Source organism: Rhinolophus ferrumequinum, chromosome 5 (genome assembly GCF_004115265.2).
Source record: "Rhinolophus ferrumequinum isolate MPI-CBG mRhiFer1 chromosome 5, mRhiFer1_v1.p, whole genome shotgun sequence".
NCBI lineage: Eukaryota > Metazoa > Chordata > Mammalia > Chiroptera > Rhinolophidae > Rhinolophus > Rhinolophus ferrumequinum.
The window spans coordinates 9,246,541-9,258,890 of record NC_046288.1 but is presented as its reverse complement, the minus strand read 5'-3'; the positions used below and the strand labels follow the sequence as shown (position 1 = coordinate 9,258,890).

The 12,350-nt window shown below is 34.8% G+C and overlaps 1 protein-coding gene across 2 annotated transcripts in view; it reads right to left on the bottom strand.

The window, feature by feature from the left end:
• Window positions 1-12,350, bottom strand: part of GABRA4 (gamma-aminobutyric acid type A receptor subunit alpha4) — a 67,622-nt gene that overhangs the window by 33,703 nt on the left and 21,569 nt on the right. For both annotated transcript variants that reach the window (XM_033106809.1, XM_033106810.1), the window contains 3 exons: window positions 12,088-12,231; window positions 10,292-10,444; window positions 4,059-4,318 (listed from right to left, as the gene is read on the bottom strand). In XM_033106809.1, coding sequence (XP_032962700.1) covers window positions 4,059-4,318; window positions 10,292-10,444; window positions 12,088-12,231 — 557 coding nt within the window. The remainder of the gene's footprint in view (window positions 1-4,058; window positions 4,319-10,291; window positions 10,445-12,087; window positions 12,232-12,350) is intronic.

Genomic DNA, 12,350 nt, shown 5'->3' with positions numbered 1-12,350 from the left:
TGAGCCAAAACAGAACAGCTGCTCTGCCTCCCGAGATGCCCAAAGACATACTCAAGCTGCCCATAGCTGCCCTTAGATTCTATTCTGCCCATTGGCCTTTCCTTCTTCCTCCACGAATATTGCAGAAACCATAAGCTTTTCAATGCCCCAAGAATAGACATGGTCACTATAAACCTCTGCCAGGACATTAACAGTCCATAGGTCACATATGGTAACAATGACTCAAACCACTAGTGAGCTTACCCAAAGGACTACTGAATTACCACATGTCATGTAGACTCTGAAGGCCATTCCAAAGTTTAAATATGTTTTAAACAATGGCAGCATCGGTCAATAAGTAAATAGCTATACACATTAGAACACATAGCTGAATAAGCAAATTTCACCTGCCTGATTAAAACCTCTACTGAAATTCCAAACCTCCTAAGATTCTTATATTTCTTTCCAGTAATATGTTTTAAAATGTTGCTTTTAGTACTCTCCCCTTCTTGATTTCCTATTTATCTTTCTTTCTCCTCTCTCTCACCCTTAATTTTAATGTGTCCTCAACCTTCAACGGTAAACTTGATATTGAAGCCACTCAATGATAACTGACACTCCAAAGCCAGCTGTGCTCTGGCAGCAATCTGGAGTCAGGAGGGTGGGTAGGCCAACCCATTCATCACTGTCTTCAGTACACAGATATTCTTCAAGTAGACTGCTGTGGTGTTATTACACCACACACACAGTTACACATTGTAGAGGACATAAAGCAAATGATGCATATTTTGACTACATTTATTAGAAAGTTCCTTATCAATCCTTAAATGCTATTACTCTATGCCCTTCACAAATAAATTTCATTTTCTTGATCTTGATTATGCCATTTGCACACAGCACATGGCCCATGCTGCCAACATGAGTTACTGAATCAGAGTGGAATTAGCTAATTGGATCTTCTCACCCAACCATTCACCAGTGACAACAATTGCTATAGTCAAGAGATATATTTCAAGGAGCAAAGAGAAGATTATTGGTTCTCTTCCCACCTTTGGAAGTTCTGAAGAATAGTGTTGTTCTGATTAAGTGGTACTTTCAAGTATATATAATATTCCACTGTAACACTAGTACAAGGAATCTTATCACTTTGCAAAAACTGAAAAAGAACTACAGCAACTCACTATAAACAGAAATATGTCTCTACATCCAGCTTCTTTAGACAAGAGCAATCCTGGGTTGGGAGGGAGTTAATAGCTATGTGGGGAGTCAGTATATGTATTCTATAATTTCAACATTATTAGAAAATTATAAGTAGAAATACATTGTGTGGTTTTTCTTTGTTGATTTGTGTTGACTTACACAAAGTTGGGACTATTTCTCCATTATTATTATTAGGTATGATTTAATAAAAATGACTTCATAGATGGCATTTTGGTCAACATTTTTTTTCTCAAATATAGTATTAGATTTTTTAAAAAACACATTGTTTTAAAGCTTAAAGTTAAGCCACTAGTGATATAAAAGTATCACATACAGCTTCCACAGTACGTGAGAAAAGACTAATGAAAATTTAGCAATAAAAATGTATTACAAAACTTAATATTCAAAAATAATATTCAAAAATATTGTAATCAGACCAAATAGAATTAAAGGAAAAAGACATTTTACGGGACAAAAATAAAGGTTATTTTATGATTACATGCATAGACTGATATGGAATTGGAGCTGTTATGAATCTTTACATGTTGACTATCATAGCATTAAAGTATATTAAACAAAAATAGTTAAAATGCAAAACAAATTAACACAATCTCATAAAACTAGTGAGAGAATTTTTCATATCATTTTTGATATTTTAAAGATTAAGAAGAGAAGAGGTGACTGATTAAGAGGGTGAAATAATAATGTTTTAAGTAAAATGGATTTAATAACTAAAAATCAATTCCTTTTAAATTGCCATCAAACATTTATAAGCTTTCACCATAATTCAGGGCATAATAAAAATGTCAATAGCATACCAATCTGTACAAGTAACATTTCTGAACACAATTTGATATACTTAAAAATAAACAGTGAAGTTAAATAAGCAAACAAAATCTTACTTGGGAAATTTAATATTATCTTTCAAATAATTCTTAGCTTATAGAGAAAAACAGCAATATAATTGCAAAATGTCTAGCAAATAATTATGATAATATCATATTTCAAAAGTAAAGAGTTATGGCCAAAGTTATATGCAAAGGAAATTTCATTGTAATAAAGGAAACTTTATTATTAAATAAGAAACAGTGAAAATAAATTAGTAAGAATTAAACTCAAGGAAGTAGAAAAAGAACAACAAAAAAATAACCTGCTGAAAGGTGTAATTAAAATAAATCATAAATTAGAAAACAGAAATAAATATATAAATATATCCAGACTTGATTTTTTTCTTAAAGGGATAGTATGTAGAATCCTACATGTACCAAGGTCACAATACAGCAAAGCAAAGCAAATGAAACAACAATAAAAGGCACAGAGGAGGGGACTGGGGAATGGGAAAGAGAATTAAATTGCAGATCAGTTTTTTTAACTGAAAAAATGATACAAAATCCATTCTAATAATTTCGCAAATCGTGATGAAAAGGATTCCTTTAGAGGAAAATGTAAACTATCCAAACTTACTTAATGGAAAAGCCACAATTTTCCTACCTGTTCACATGCTATTCTAGGAGAACCAGTGCCCAGAGCCATGTAGGAGGAGAACTATAAACTGTAGGACCCGAAATTGTTAATCCTGCCGGGGTGAACACTTAACCTCATTTGTTCAACTGCCATCTTCTATGGGAGGATTTCCTTGACCACCTGTGTTCTGATTGGAATCCCATCCGTCTCACACAGCCCTAGGACTTCTTATACCCCCTTTGATACTTCAGCACTGTCATAGCACTCTCACCGTCTCACACACCGAGAATTTTATTATTTATGTTTTTAAAAATTGTCTGCCTCCCTTTCCTTGTGCTACCTACATATTTAAATGTAAGCTCCACAGAGTAGAATATTTTGTCCAGGGTGGGGGTGTATATTCTCGATTGTCAGACCATAACCAGGATCTGGCACATAGTTTGTATTGAATGTATATTTGTTAAATGGATGAAAAAAAAGACAGAAAAGATGAATAAGTAAGGGAATGCGTTATCACCTAGTATGAAGAATAAAGTCGATTATTTGTATAAACTTTGATTTGTGCACATGCAGACAAAAGGATTTTTAGACTGTCATGTGGCAACAATCAAGCTGTGTATAAGTGACTAGACACTTTGTTGGTTCAAGAAAGGAGCTGAGTAAAGTGAGAGTGATAAAGAGAAAGAGAGAGCAGACTATCTGAGGAGGAGAAGGAGGAAAAGGAGGGAGGAAGGGAGGCTGCCTGTTTGCTTTCTCATTTTCATAATTATCTTGCTCTTTTTGTACAACTAGAGTCCATAGGAAAAACTCACATTGTTTTTGCTTTTTTCTAAATCACAGAATCACTAAATCAAAGAATCATTTAAGTGCCCAGTGTAAATTACAGTAGCTCGTATTAGGCTTCCACATCCTTTCAGATCTGGCCCTTTAGAACAAGAATTCTCAATCTTAGATGTACATCAACTACAACTGTGGGTATTCTTGTTTATTGATTTTCTTCTTTAATACAAGGGCACAGACCCCACCCGCCCCATGGGGTAGTTCTAATGTGGAGCCATGTTAAGAACCCACTGCTTTATTTTGTTCAATGAACTCTACTAACACGCACTCAAAGATGTCCACAGGTTCCTCCTAATAGTATACATGAGATTTTGCCCCTTTCTGTCAAAAACTTTCAAATCCGAAGGGAACTTTCAAACAACCAGCTCCATCTGGCTCATACAGAGCTGTTTAATTTTTAAGCCCTTAATCACAGCTCCAAAGTTTAAATTTATGATTATACTTTCAAATTTTTCTGGATTTTTAAACGACTCACAAATCGTCATTGGGATTTTCAAGTTCTCAGTTTTTCCCCTGGCAATGTAAATTTGATCAAGAAACTGAAATCTTAACCTGACGAAGATTAAGTCAAATACCTGCAGCGGTGCTTCAGGATGCTTTTCTCTCAGCATGGGTGCAGCTGGCAATTCCTGGAGGGCTTTGGATGTCTTCCTTTTGGCTTTTTCCATTTGAACATTGGTAAAATAGTTGACAGCAGCAAACTCAATCAGGGCCGAAAATACAAAAGCAAAGCAGACAGCTATGAACCAATCCATGGCAGTAGCATAGGACACTTTGGGCAAAGAATGCCGCGCACTGATGCTCAGGGTCGTCATGGTGAGGACGGTGGTTATTCCTTCAAAACAAAAGAGCCAAGAGTCAAAATACTTTACCATTACTGCTATAAAAAAAAAAAAAAAAAAAAAAAAAAAAAACTAGGGATTTGACAAGGTGGGGGTAACAGAGTTTATAATAACTCAAACCAAACCATCTTTGATGGAAGATTCTAATTCTAGTAGTTCGGTGAAATTAGCACAGTCTTTGGCGTGAGACAGACATGGTTCAAATCCTGGCTCTTCTGTTGCTGGCTCAGTGGGAATTGGATTAAGTTATGAAAACTCACTGGTCTTCATTTGATACCTACCTACATATGGGTTTGCGATAAAGGTTATAAGTATGTTAGGCACCTAGCATACATTGGGCCGTTACTAGTTTCTGAGCCAACATACCTAAGAAACTCGCACACACACCTAATAGAAAGGGCTACTTATTGAAACAATGATTCTCAACCAGGAGTGGGAAATTAGCAGCACTGAAAATTGGATTATCAGAATTTCTGGGATAGACATGGCCCCTGGCTATTGAGAATCACTACCAGAAAAAGCACAAATTATAGATACTTATAATCTTCAAGTGAATATTACCTACTGCATTAAAATAACAAATTTACTAGTTGTAAAAGACCTTAATTTATGTAAAATAATATAGGTATATTCCTGAGAAATAGATTTCTACAACAATTTGGCTTGAAAAATATTAGACAATCTACCGCCCATCAATTTATAGTTGGGAGGAAAGTATTTGCAACAAGAATAGAGGTACTTCTCTTCCATCAATAGGCTTCTGAAGCATATCACCTACAGGAATGCCTGCTAACCCCGGAAAAAGATTAGTTTCCATTTTCAATGGAAAAATTCCACTTGCCACTAGAACTATAGAGAAATGAATTATTTGAGGATGCTAATATTTGTACAGTTGTCCCTTTCTGCATCTTTGCTTATCTATATCCAGGGTATCTAGTTAAGCTTGGAAATTTTCGTGGGGATTTACTGTATCCATTTAAACTCATTCTATATAATGCCAACGATGATGATGAAGATGATGAAGGCATCTAAACTACGTATTCCAATCTATGCCATTTCCTAGCTGAAAGCCAAACAATACATGTTAAACTAAAGAGATAATGAGCCTCATGCAACAATAAAGAAAAAAAAAATATTTTGATTTAGGGAGAAATCATATTGTCTCCTCAATTCAGCATTTAATTATATTCTGCCTTGTATTGTTTCCTAATTGTTCCATGTATGCAAGCCTTGTTTCCACAACTTGATTGGGTGTAGCCTCTGTGAGAGCAGACGTGTCTAACATTGCTTCAGAATTTACCATAATATATCACATAGTGCCAGGCACATGATGAATGCACAGTAAATAAAAACTCATTTTTTTCCAGCTCTTCACCAATCCATTTTCTCTCCAGTCCCTTCTGAATTGTCAATGTGTAGAACATGAAAAATTAGAGCAACTGCACAGTGTATGAGCTATAGATCTTTTAAAAACATTCCATAAACTATACAGAAAAAGAAATATGAGAATTTGGTTGTATTCCCATTAAAAAAAAGTTTGTGATATAGTTAGCAATTTAGTTGTATAAAAATAGACATAAAATGTGTTTATTTGGTCAAACATATGGATACCTAAATATCTATGAAAATGTAATGTTGTGAATTTATTAGACTTTGTTTCAGAAATAGACTTTATAACTTGAAGGCCTCCATTTTAAATCTCAGAAAAATGGTATCATTTCCATGCTATAAGATGTATTGAATAAACCCTAAATTAATTTTGAAAAATTTTAGCTACAAAGTTTGAAGATAAGTTATTATGAATAAGAAGAAAAAACTGATTTAAGTTTAATGGCCTATTAAGTATTCGAAAATGTTCTACAACTTTCTTAGGTATATTTCCTCCAATAACATAGAAATTATGTTGTAAGTACTTGGAAATAAAATATAAACAGACTAAATAAGAATACCACTCAGAACTCAGGAAATTCTGCAAAGAACATAATGTGATATCCAACAAAGAAACTCAAACTCAAATATAAGCAACTTAGGGATTCCCCAGGTTGCTTTGAATAACACGACTTTATTCAATAACACGCTTTATTTTTTTGTAATAACACGATTTATTCTCAGGATCAGAAGTAGTGCTCTTCATCTTTTCCTGCTGTCATGTAAAGAAATTACCTTATTAATGTTGAGTAAGCAGAATATCAATGCAATTATTGAGCCATGAATCCAGATATTAGTTTTTGATTGTTAAGGGGTCCATCACCAGGATCATGAAGATGTTAAATGATGCTATGGACATCAATGCAAAAGATGTTGGAACTGGGGCCACTTTCCATTTCTCTCATTGTTTAGAGTCAATTTGATTTTAAAGTGTGTGAAGGACCCCGCCAGATATCATGGTTCATATTTTATGACTGTCGGCAAATTAGGAAAGTAACTGGTATAAACCGCTGACTACCAGTTTGAAGTGACCATACCTTTAGACATTAAAAAGTTATCTCTGCCTGGAGTTCAAATTTTTTTAAAAAAAAAGACTCCTAGCATGACAGGAATGTGCTTATTCCACCTGTTTTAGGTGGAGTATTTTGGTAAATACCAACAGAATAGCAAACAGAAGCCAACCCTTCAAACAAGAAGCCATGCTTCCTCTGCATCTAGGAAGACAGTGCATCTGTTGTAAATGGCTTTGCTGGCATCTCCCCTTGAAAACATTTCAATAACTATAGAATATTTTTGACACATTCACATATTGATGCCAGTCCCTGTTTTTAGAATGCTGAATATGCTGGCCCTGGAGCTGGGAGAGGACATGTAAGAGTAGGCTAAGACTGTACACAAGAGTAAAATTTTGGCTGCCCACTCCTAGAAAACGAACAAGTAATGATTTAGATATGCCAGCTGGCATTTACTCAGGTTTACTGTTTTACTATACTGGAATAATTACAAAACTTAGAGGCACACAACTTTGGAGATAGAAGGCCTTTGGAGAGAATTTAGCTCACTCTACTTCCCATATTTACACAGATTTTTGTTTTGTTTTGTTTTGTTTTTGCATGATCTCTAGTGAATACCTGACCTAGAAAATTCTCTTCTTGAGGAAGAGGAAAAGAAGAATTAGGAAAGAAAAATAAATACTAGCCCAGAATTAAATTTTACCTAAATCTCACATGAAATAGATTGCTAATGCCCCTCAAATACTTAAAACTTAACTTCCTTAGGAAAATACCACCCTACAGCCTCACTGAACAGTTAATTACTACCATTGTGACATATCTCAGGTCTTTGAAGACTTCATTATTGGACAGAATTTACCTGGTCAATCAAAACCAATATCTCAGCACATGAGCACAAAATAGAGGCAAATGTCACATTTCAAGTGGAAAAAGCTACCCACAAATTATCTTCAGTATATACATCCACTCTTACTCAGCAGGTCTGGAGTTTTCCACAAGCCCCCACATCTTCATACCCCCTGTGAAGGCAGAATGGCAGAGTAGAAATGGCAGAGTTCCCAAAGTCAGACAGAAATTGTCTTGGGTCCATCACTCGGAAGTGTGTGACTTTATACAAGTTTCTTAATCACTTTGAGTCATTACCCATAAATATTAACGATGCCTACCTCAATGAGTTATTGTGAAGATTAAATAAGATGCCCCTGATGAGCCAATGGCAAATCTTACCATCATCATTAATAACATTGCCAGTGTCCTTACTATGTGCTACTTAATGTCCTTGTCTGGCTAGAAATGGTGGGTGGGTTCAGCCGTAATCAATGCTATCCCTCTCCACAGCACTGGACATTTCTATTATTTGGGTACATGTGAAACAGAATAGCAGCTACCAGCAATCTCAACAACAACAAAATACGGAGGACATTTACATTATAGTGTCAAACAGTGATTCTCAAACGAGGTAGATGGCAGCGTGAACGCCATAATAATAAATGACACTCAAATAGTATTTACTGTCTGGTAGGCATTATTCCAAGTGCTTTATCCAAATTAACTCATTTAATCCTCATGGTAATTATGAGGATTTCATCCTGTTTTAACACATGAGGAAACAGGAAGAGGACACTCATTGAAGGTTCACAGCTAATAAGTGGTAGACCCTGGGGTTAGAACTTAGGCTGCCTCGCTCCAGAATCTGCCCTATCACATTATATTACCTCCACTTCCGAGGCACAAAGATGGGTCAGTGTTTTCTGTTCTAGAAATTCTTTAGGACAATAAAAATGATAATATGTGTACCAGTGATTGTATTTTCAATGATGATAGTTATTGAAATATTTGTATTGTTTGTACTAGGAAAAATGAAGGGACTCGGATTTCAGCCTCAGCAGACACTTCCTGCCCATTCAGGTTGCTTCTGAACATGACGTGTAAAAGACCTGAGATTAGTGTGAGCACTAAATGAGATAATAGCAGAGTGCCTGGTATTACACACTAGAACTATGTTTTCTTTAAAAAACAATTAAAAATTAAGGAAATCAAGTCAGAACAAAATAAATCTCCACTACATAGAGAAGTATGGGAGAAAATAGCTAACATGTCCTAAGTGTTCCTGTAATAAGTGCTGCATATAAATCTAAATTCTCACTAGTCTATGAAGTGATATATCCTCACAGTTTTATGGATAAAATAAGTCACAGATGGTGGTTTTAAATCCTAATCTATTATAGTCCAAAACTTAGATTTGTTGTTTTGTCTCTTTCACAACTATTTTCAAAAGTAAAAATTTACTCAATACTTGCAATATGTGGTTATTTTTTCATCGAACTCTCATAACTCTGTGAAGTAATTTGTGGCATCATACACACTCATTGTCTTCCTGAGGTCACACCGCAGCCCCCCTACCCCCCAGCACTGATCCTTCTGTAAGTTTCACCAGTAGGATTCCAATAACTTCTCTAAGATTAAAAGGTGGGGGGAGGGGGTTTCCATGGAAAATATTCCCACATTCAAGTCCAATGAAGACACTAAGATACCCTTATCATCAGTTCTCTAAAAGGGTGGGGAAGTGGCATGAGAAGCTTCCGCTACACCCAGTTTCTTCTCACCAGCATCCCTTCAGCTCTATGTGATCAGGACTATTGTACCAGGACTCTGATCATACCAGGTAGAAAAAGCAGAGGGAGATTGACGTCTCCTATAAGGAGTGTACCTCCATTCCTGATCATTCTGATCGTTTTCCTTTTTATCCTACTACTGAATATTTTTGCTACTCACAGTCAACAGAAAACGAATGGAGAAATATATTAAATTAAATAAATATCATTATAACAAATTTTATTATTTAAAAGCATGACTGGATATGTAAAAGACTTACTTAACAGCTATAAAAATTTAAAACACATATGTTCTGGACTTCGTATATAGTTTAAAATGTGATATATAGAAAGCCGCTATGAAAAACAAAGAGGAAAAATACATGTTGCATTCAGAAAAGAAGATAGAATACAACAATGAGCTAATAAACGAAGCATATAATACCTTCCAACTCAATGCATTTAAACCATTTGCATTTTGTTCCTCTTCATTAAAAGCCAAATTATTCTAAGGCTTTCATATTCATTCAGCCATGACTTCTATTTGTTTTATTTGAAGCTCCCAGTGTATTTCATTTTAACACCTAAATATGACTTTAATTTAGTTATATAGCATTAAGTTAGGAGCCCAAGAATACCATCAAAAGTACATTTATTATCCAGATTCATGCTTGGTCTTTATCAGCCTGGCCTCAATAAGGAAAATCTGACGCAGCCCTGAAGGAAGGGATGAACTGCCCGATGTCTCCTCAAGCCTTATTACTTTGTATTGGCTAGATGAAAATGAAAGCTTATATGATTCTTGACTCAGTACAGCCTGACATATTACTGTTTAATATTTTCTTAGAAATAAGATCTAAGAGCTATTCCCATGAAATCATGAGCAAAATGTAACATGAACAAAAATACCCAAGAAATGAATTGCAATTACCAAATACGGTCCTAGCTGGAACTGATTCCTTATTTATCCAGAATGAGACTTGCGAAAGAATCACTGTCATAATGCATGGGATGTACGTCTGAATCATAAAATAACCCATCTTCCGTCTGAGGTGGAAGTAAACCGTCATAACAATATATTCACCTACAAATAAAGCATGAGGAAAATGTGTTATTGGTTCTACAGCCAATTATCCAATGGCTTCATAATCATATTTCAGACGAACAAAAAGCATTCTAGGCAGAGAAGTTATCTGTTGTGCATAGCAAACAAATTGAGAAATATGTAGTTCCTAATTAGGGGAGGGGAAATGATATTGAATACCATTATACAGAAAAATACTTTGGTTCTATGTCGCGATTAAGCAATTTAATAAATTAAGCTACAACTTTAAAGAAATTCTTACGGTGCCTTTTCTATTTTAAAGGTCTAGTACTGTGGGAGCACGTTGCCTTCATTTTCAGCATCTTTTGAGAGAAATTTAGACGTAAGTTTAATAGAAAATCACTAGAAAAATGGAAATGCACACAGAGCTTAATTTTAGAAAGAACTGTAATACACAGATAAACATTATATATACGCATATACTTAGGAAGAGCTTGTCTTACTGCCTTAGTTTTAGGAAAGAGCTGTATTTCTAAATGTTATATATATGTGAAGAAAAATAAAAAGAGACATATATAACATCCCTGAGTTCAACCATCTTTTATTGGCATTTAGATAAAAACCTAATAAGCTAATAAGAAAACAAACCACAAGATTTCTGGTACTGTGTTTCCCTGAAAATAAGACCTAGCCAGACAATCAGCTCTAAAGCATCTTTTGGAGCAAAAATTAATATAAGACCCAGTCTTATTTTACTGTAATATAAGACCGGGTCTTTAATATCATATCACATCATATCATATCATATCGGATCTTATATTAATTTTTGCTCCAAAAGACGCATTTGAGCTGATTGTCCAGCTGGGTCTTATTTTCCGGGAAACACGGTAGTTGTTGATAAATATTTTTAATGTTACATCTGACAGGAACATATTAAGAGAGTGACTTAGGAAGTAGTAGTCTTATTCTCATACTATAAAACCCAAGATTCAGAAGCCTCAAATCCCACTTGTTTTCAATCTCACTTGCAGGCTAGGAAATAAACTTTTTCAAAAAATACTTTTTCCATAGAAATATGTGTATGCAAGGAATCATTTTAGAACAAGCAATAATCAGCCAAATTTCCCATTAAATATGATAAAAACTGCGTCCAATGATGATTCCATTCACATTCCAAAAGCAAATACAGACCAAGTACTGTCAATAATAATCATCCATCTACTCATGTAACAGCTTTAATGTATACTCTTAATATATTTTGTAATTCAGCTTTATATTTTGTTTTTACTTTGAAAAGAGGGAGAAGGTGGCACCACAAAATTGGGCAAGAAAAAAAAAGATTTGGGGAAAGCATCAAAAAAAAAGAGGGAAATCCAGTTTACAAAAAAATCAGTGGTCAGACTTCCTGTCTCAGAATTCTGTTGAAAATAATTTTAATATATTTGGTTACAGACTTTTGTTTCTGAATAAGAAAACCAACTCACATCTCATAAACTCAGATTTTACTTTAAACCAAAACAAGATTATATGTTTGAAAAATCTGAACAGTGATTTAGGCATCAACTATTTCTGGAATCTTTCTGCTGTCCACTGAAAACACTAGATATTACCGTGAAAAAGCTAGGACAAAACTCCATTGTTAATGCCAAGTAGTATATTGATTTAATCGTTAAACATCTCACCTGTAATGGATTTGATAGTTTCACTTGATACAGTTTGCCCAATCAAGTCATACTGAACTAAGCTCGAGGACTCCTTTGGAACTTCTACTGATTTCTCAGGACCTTTTGTCCAGGTATAAATCATCTCACTCTTTGGATAAGCATCTGAATGAGAGCACAGAATGTGGTTAGAGTCAGTGTCCCTTTTGGTCAGCATTGATGGTCAACATTAAAGAATATTAGACATGTGCAAGAAAGATGGAATAAATTAAAATAATATCGTT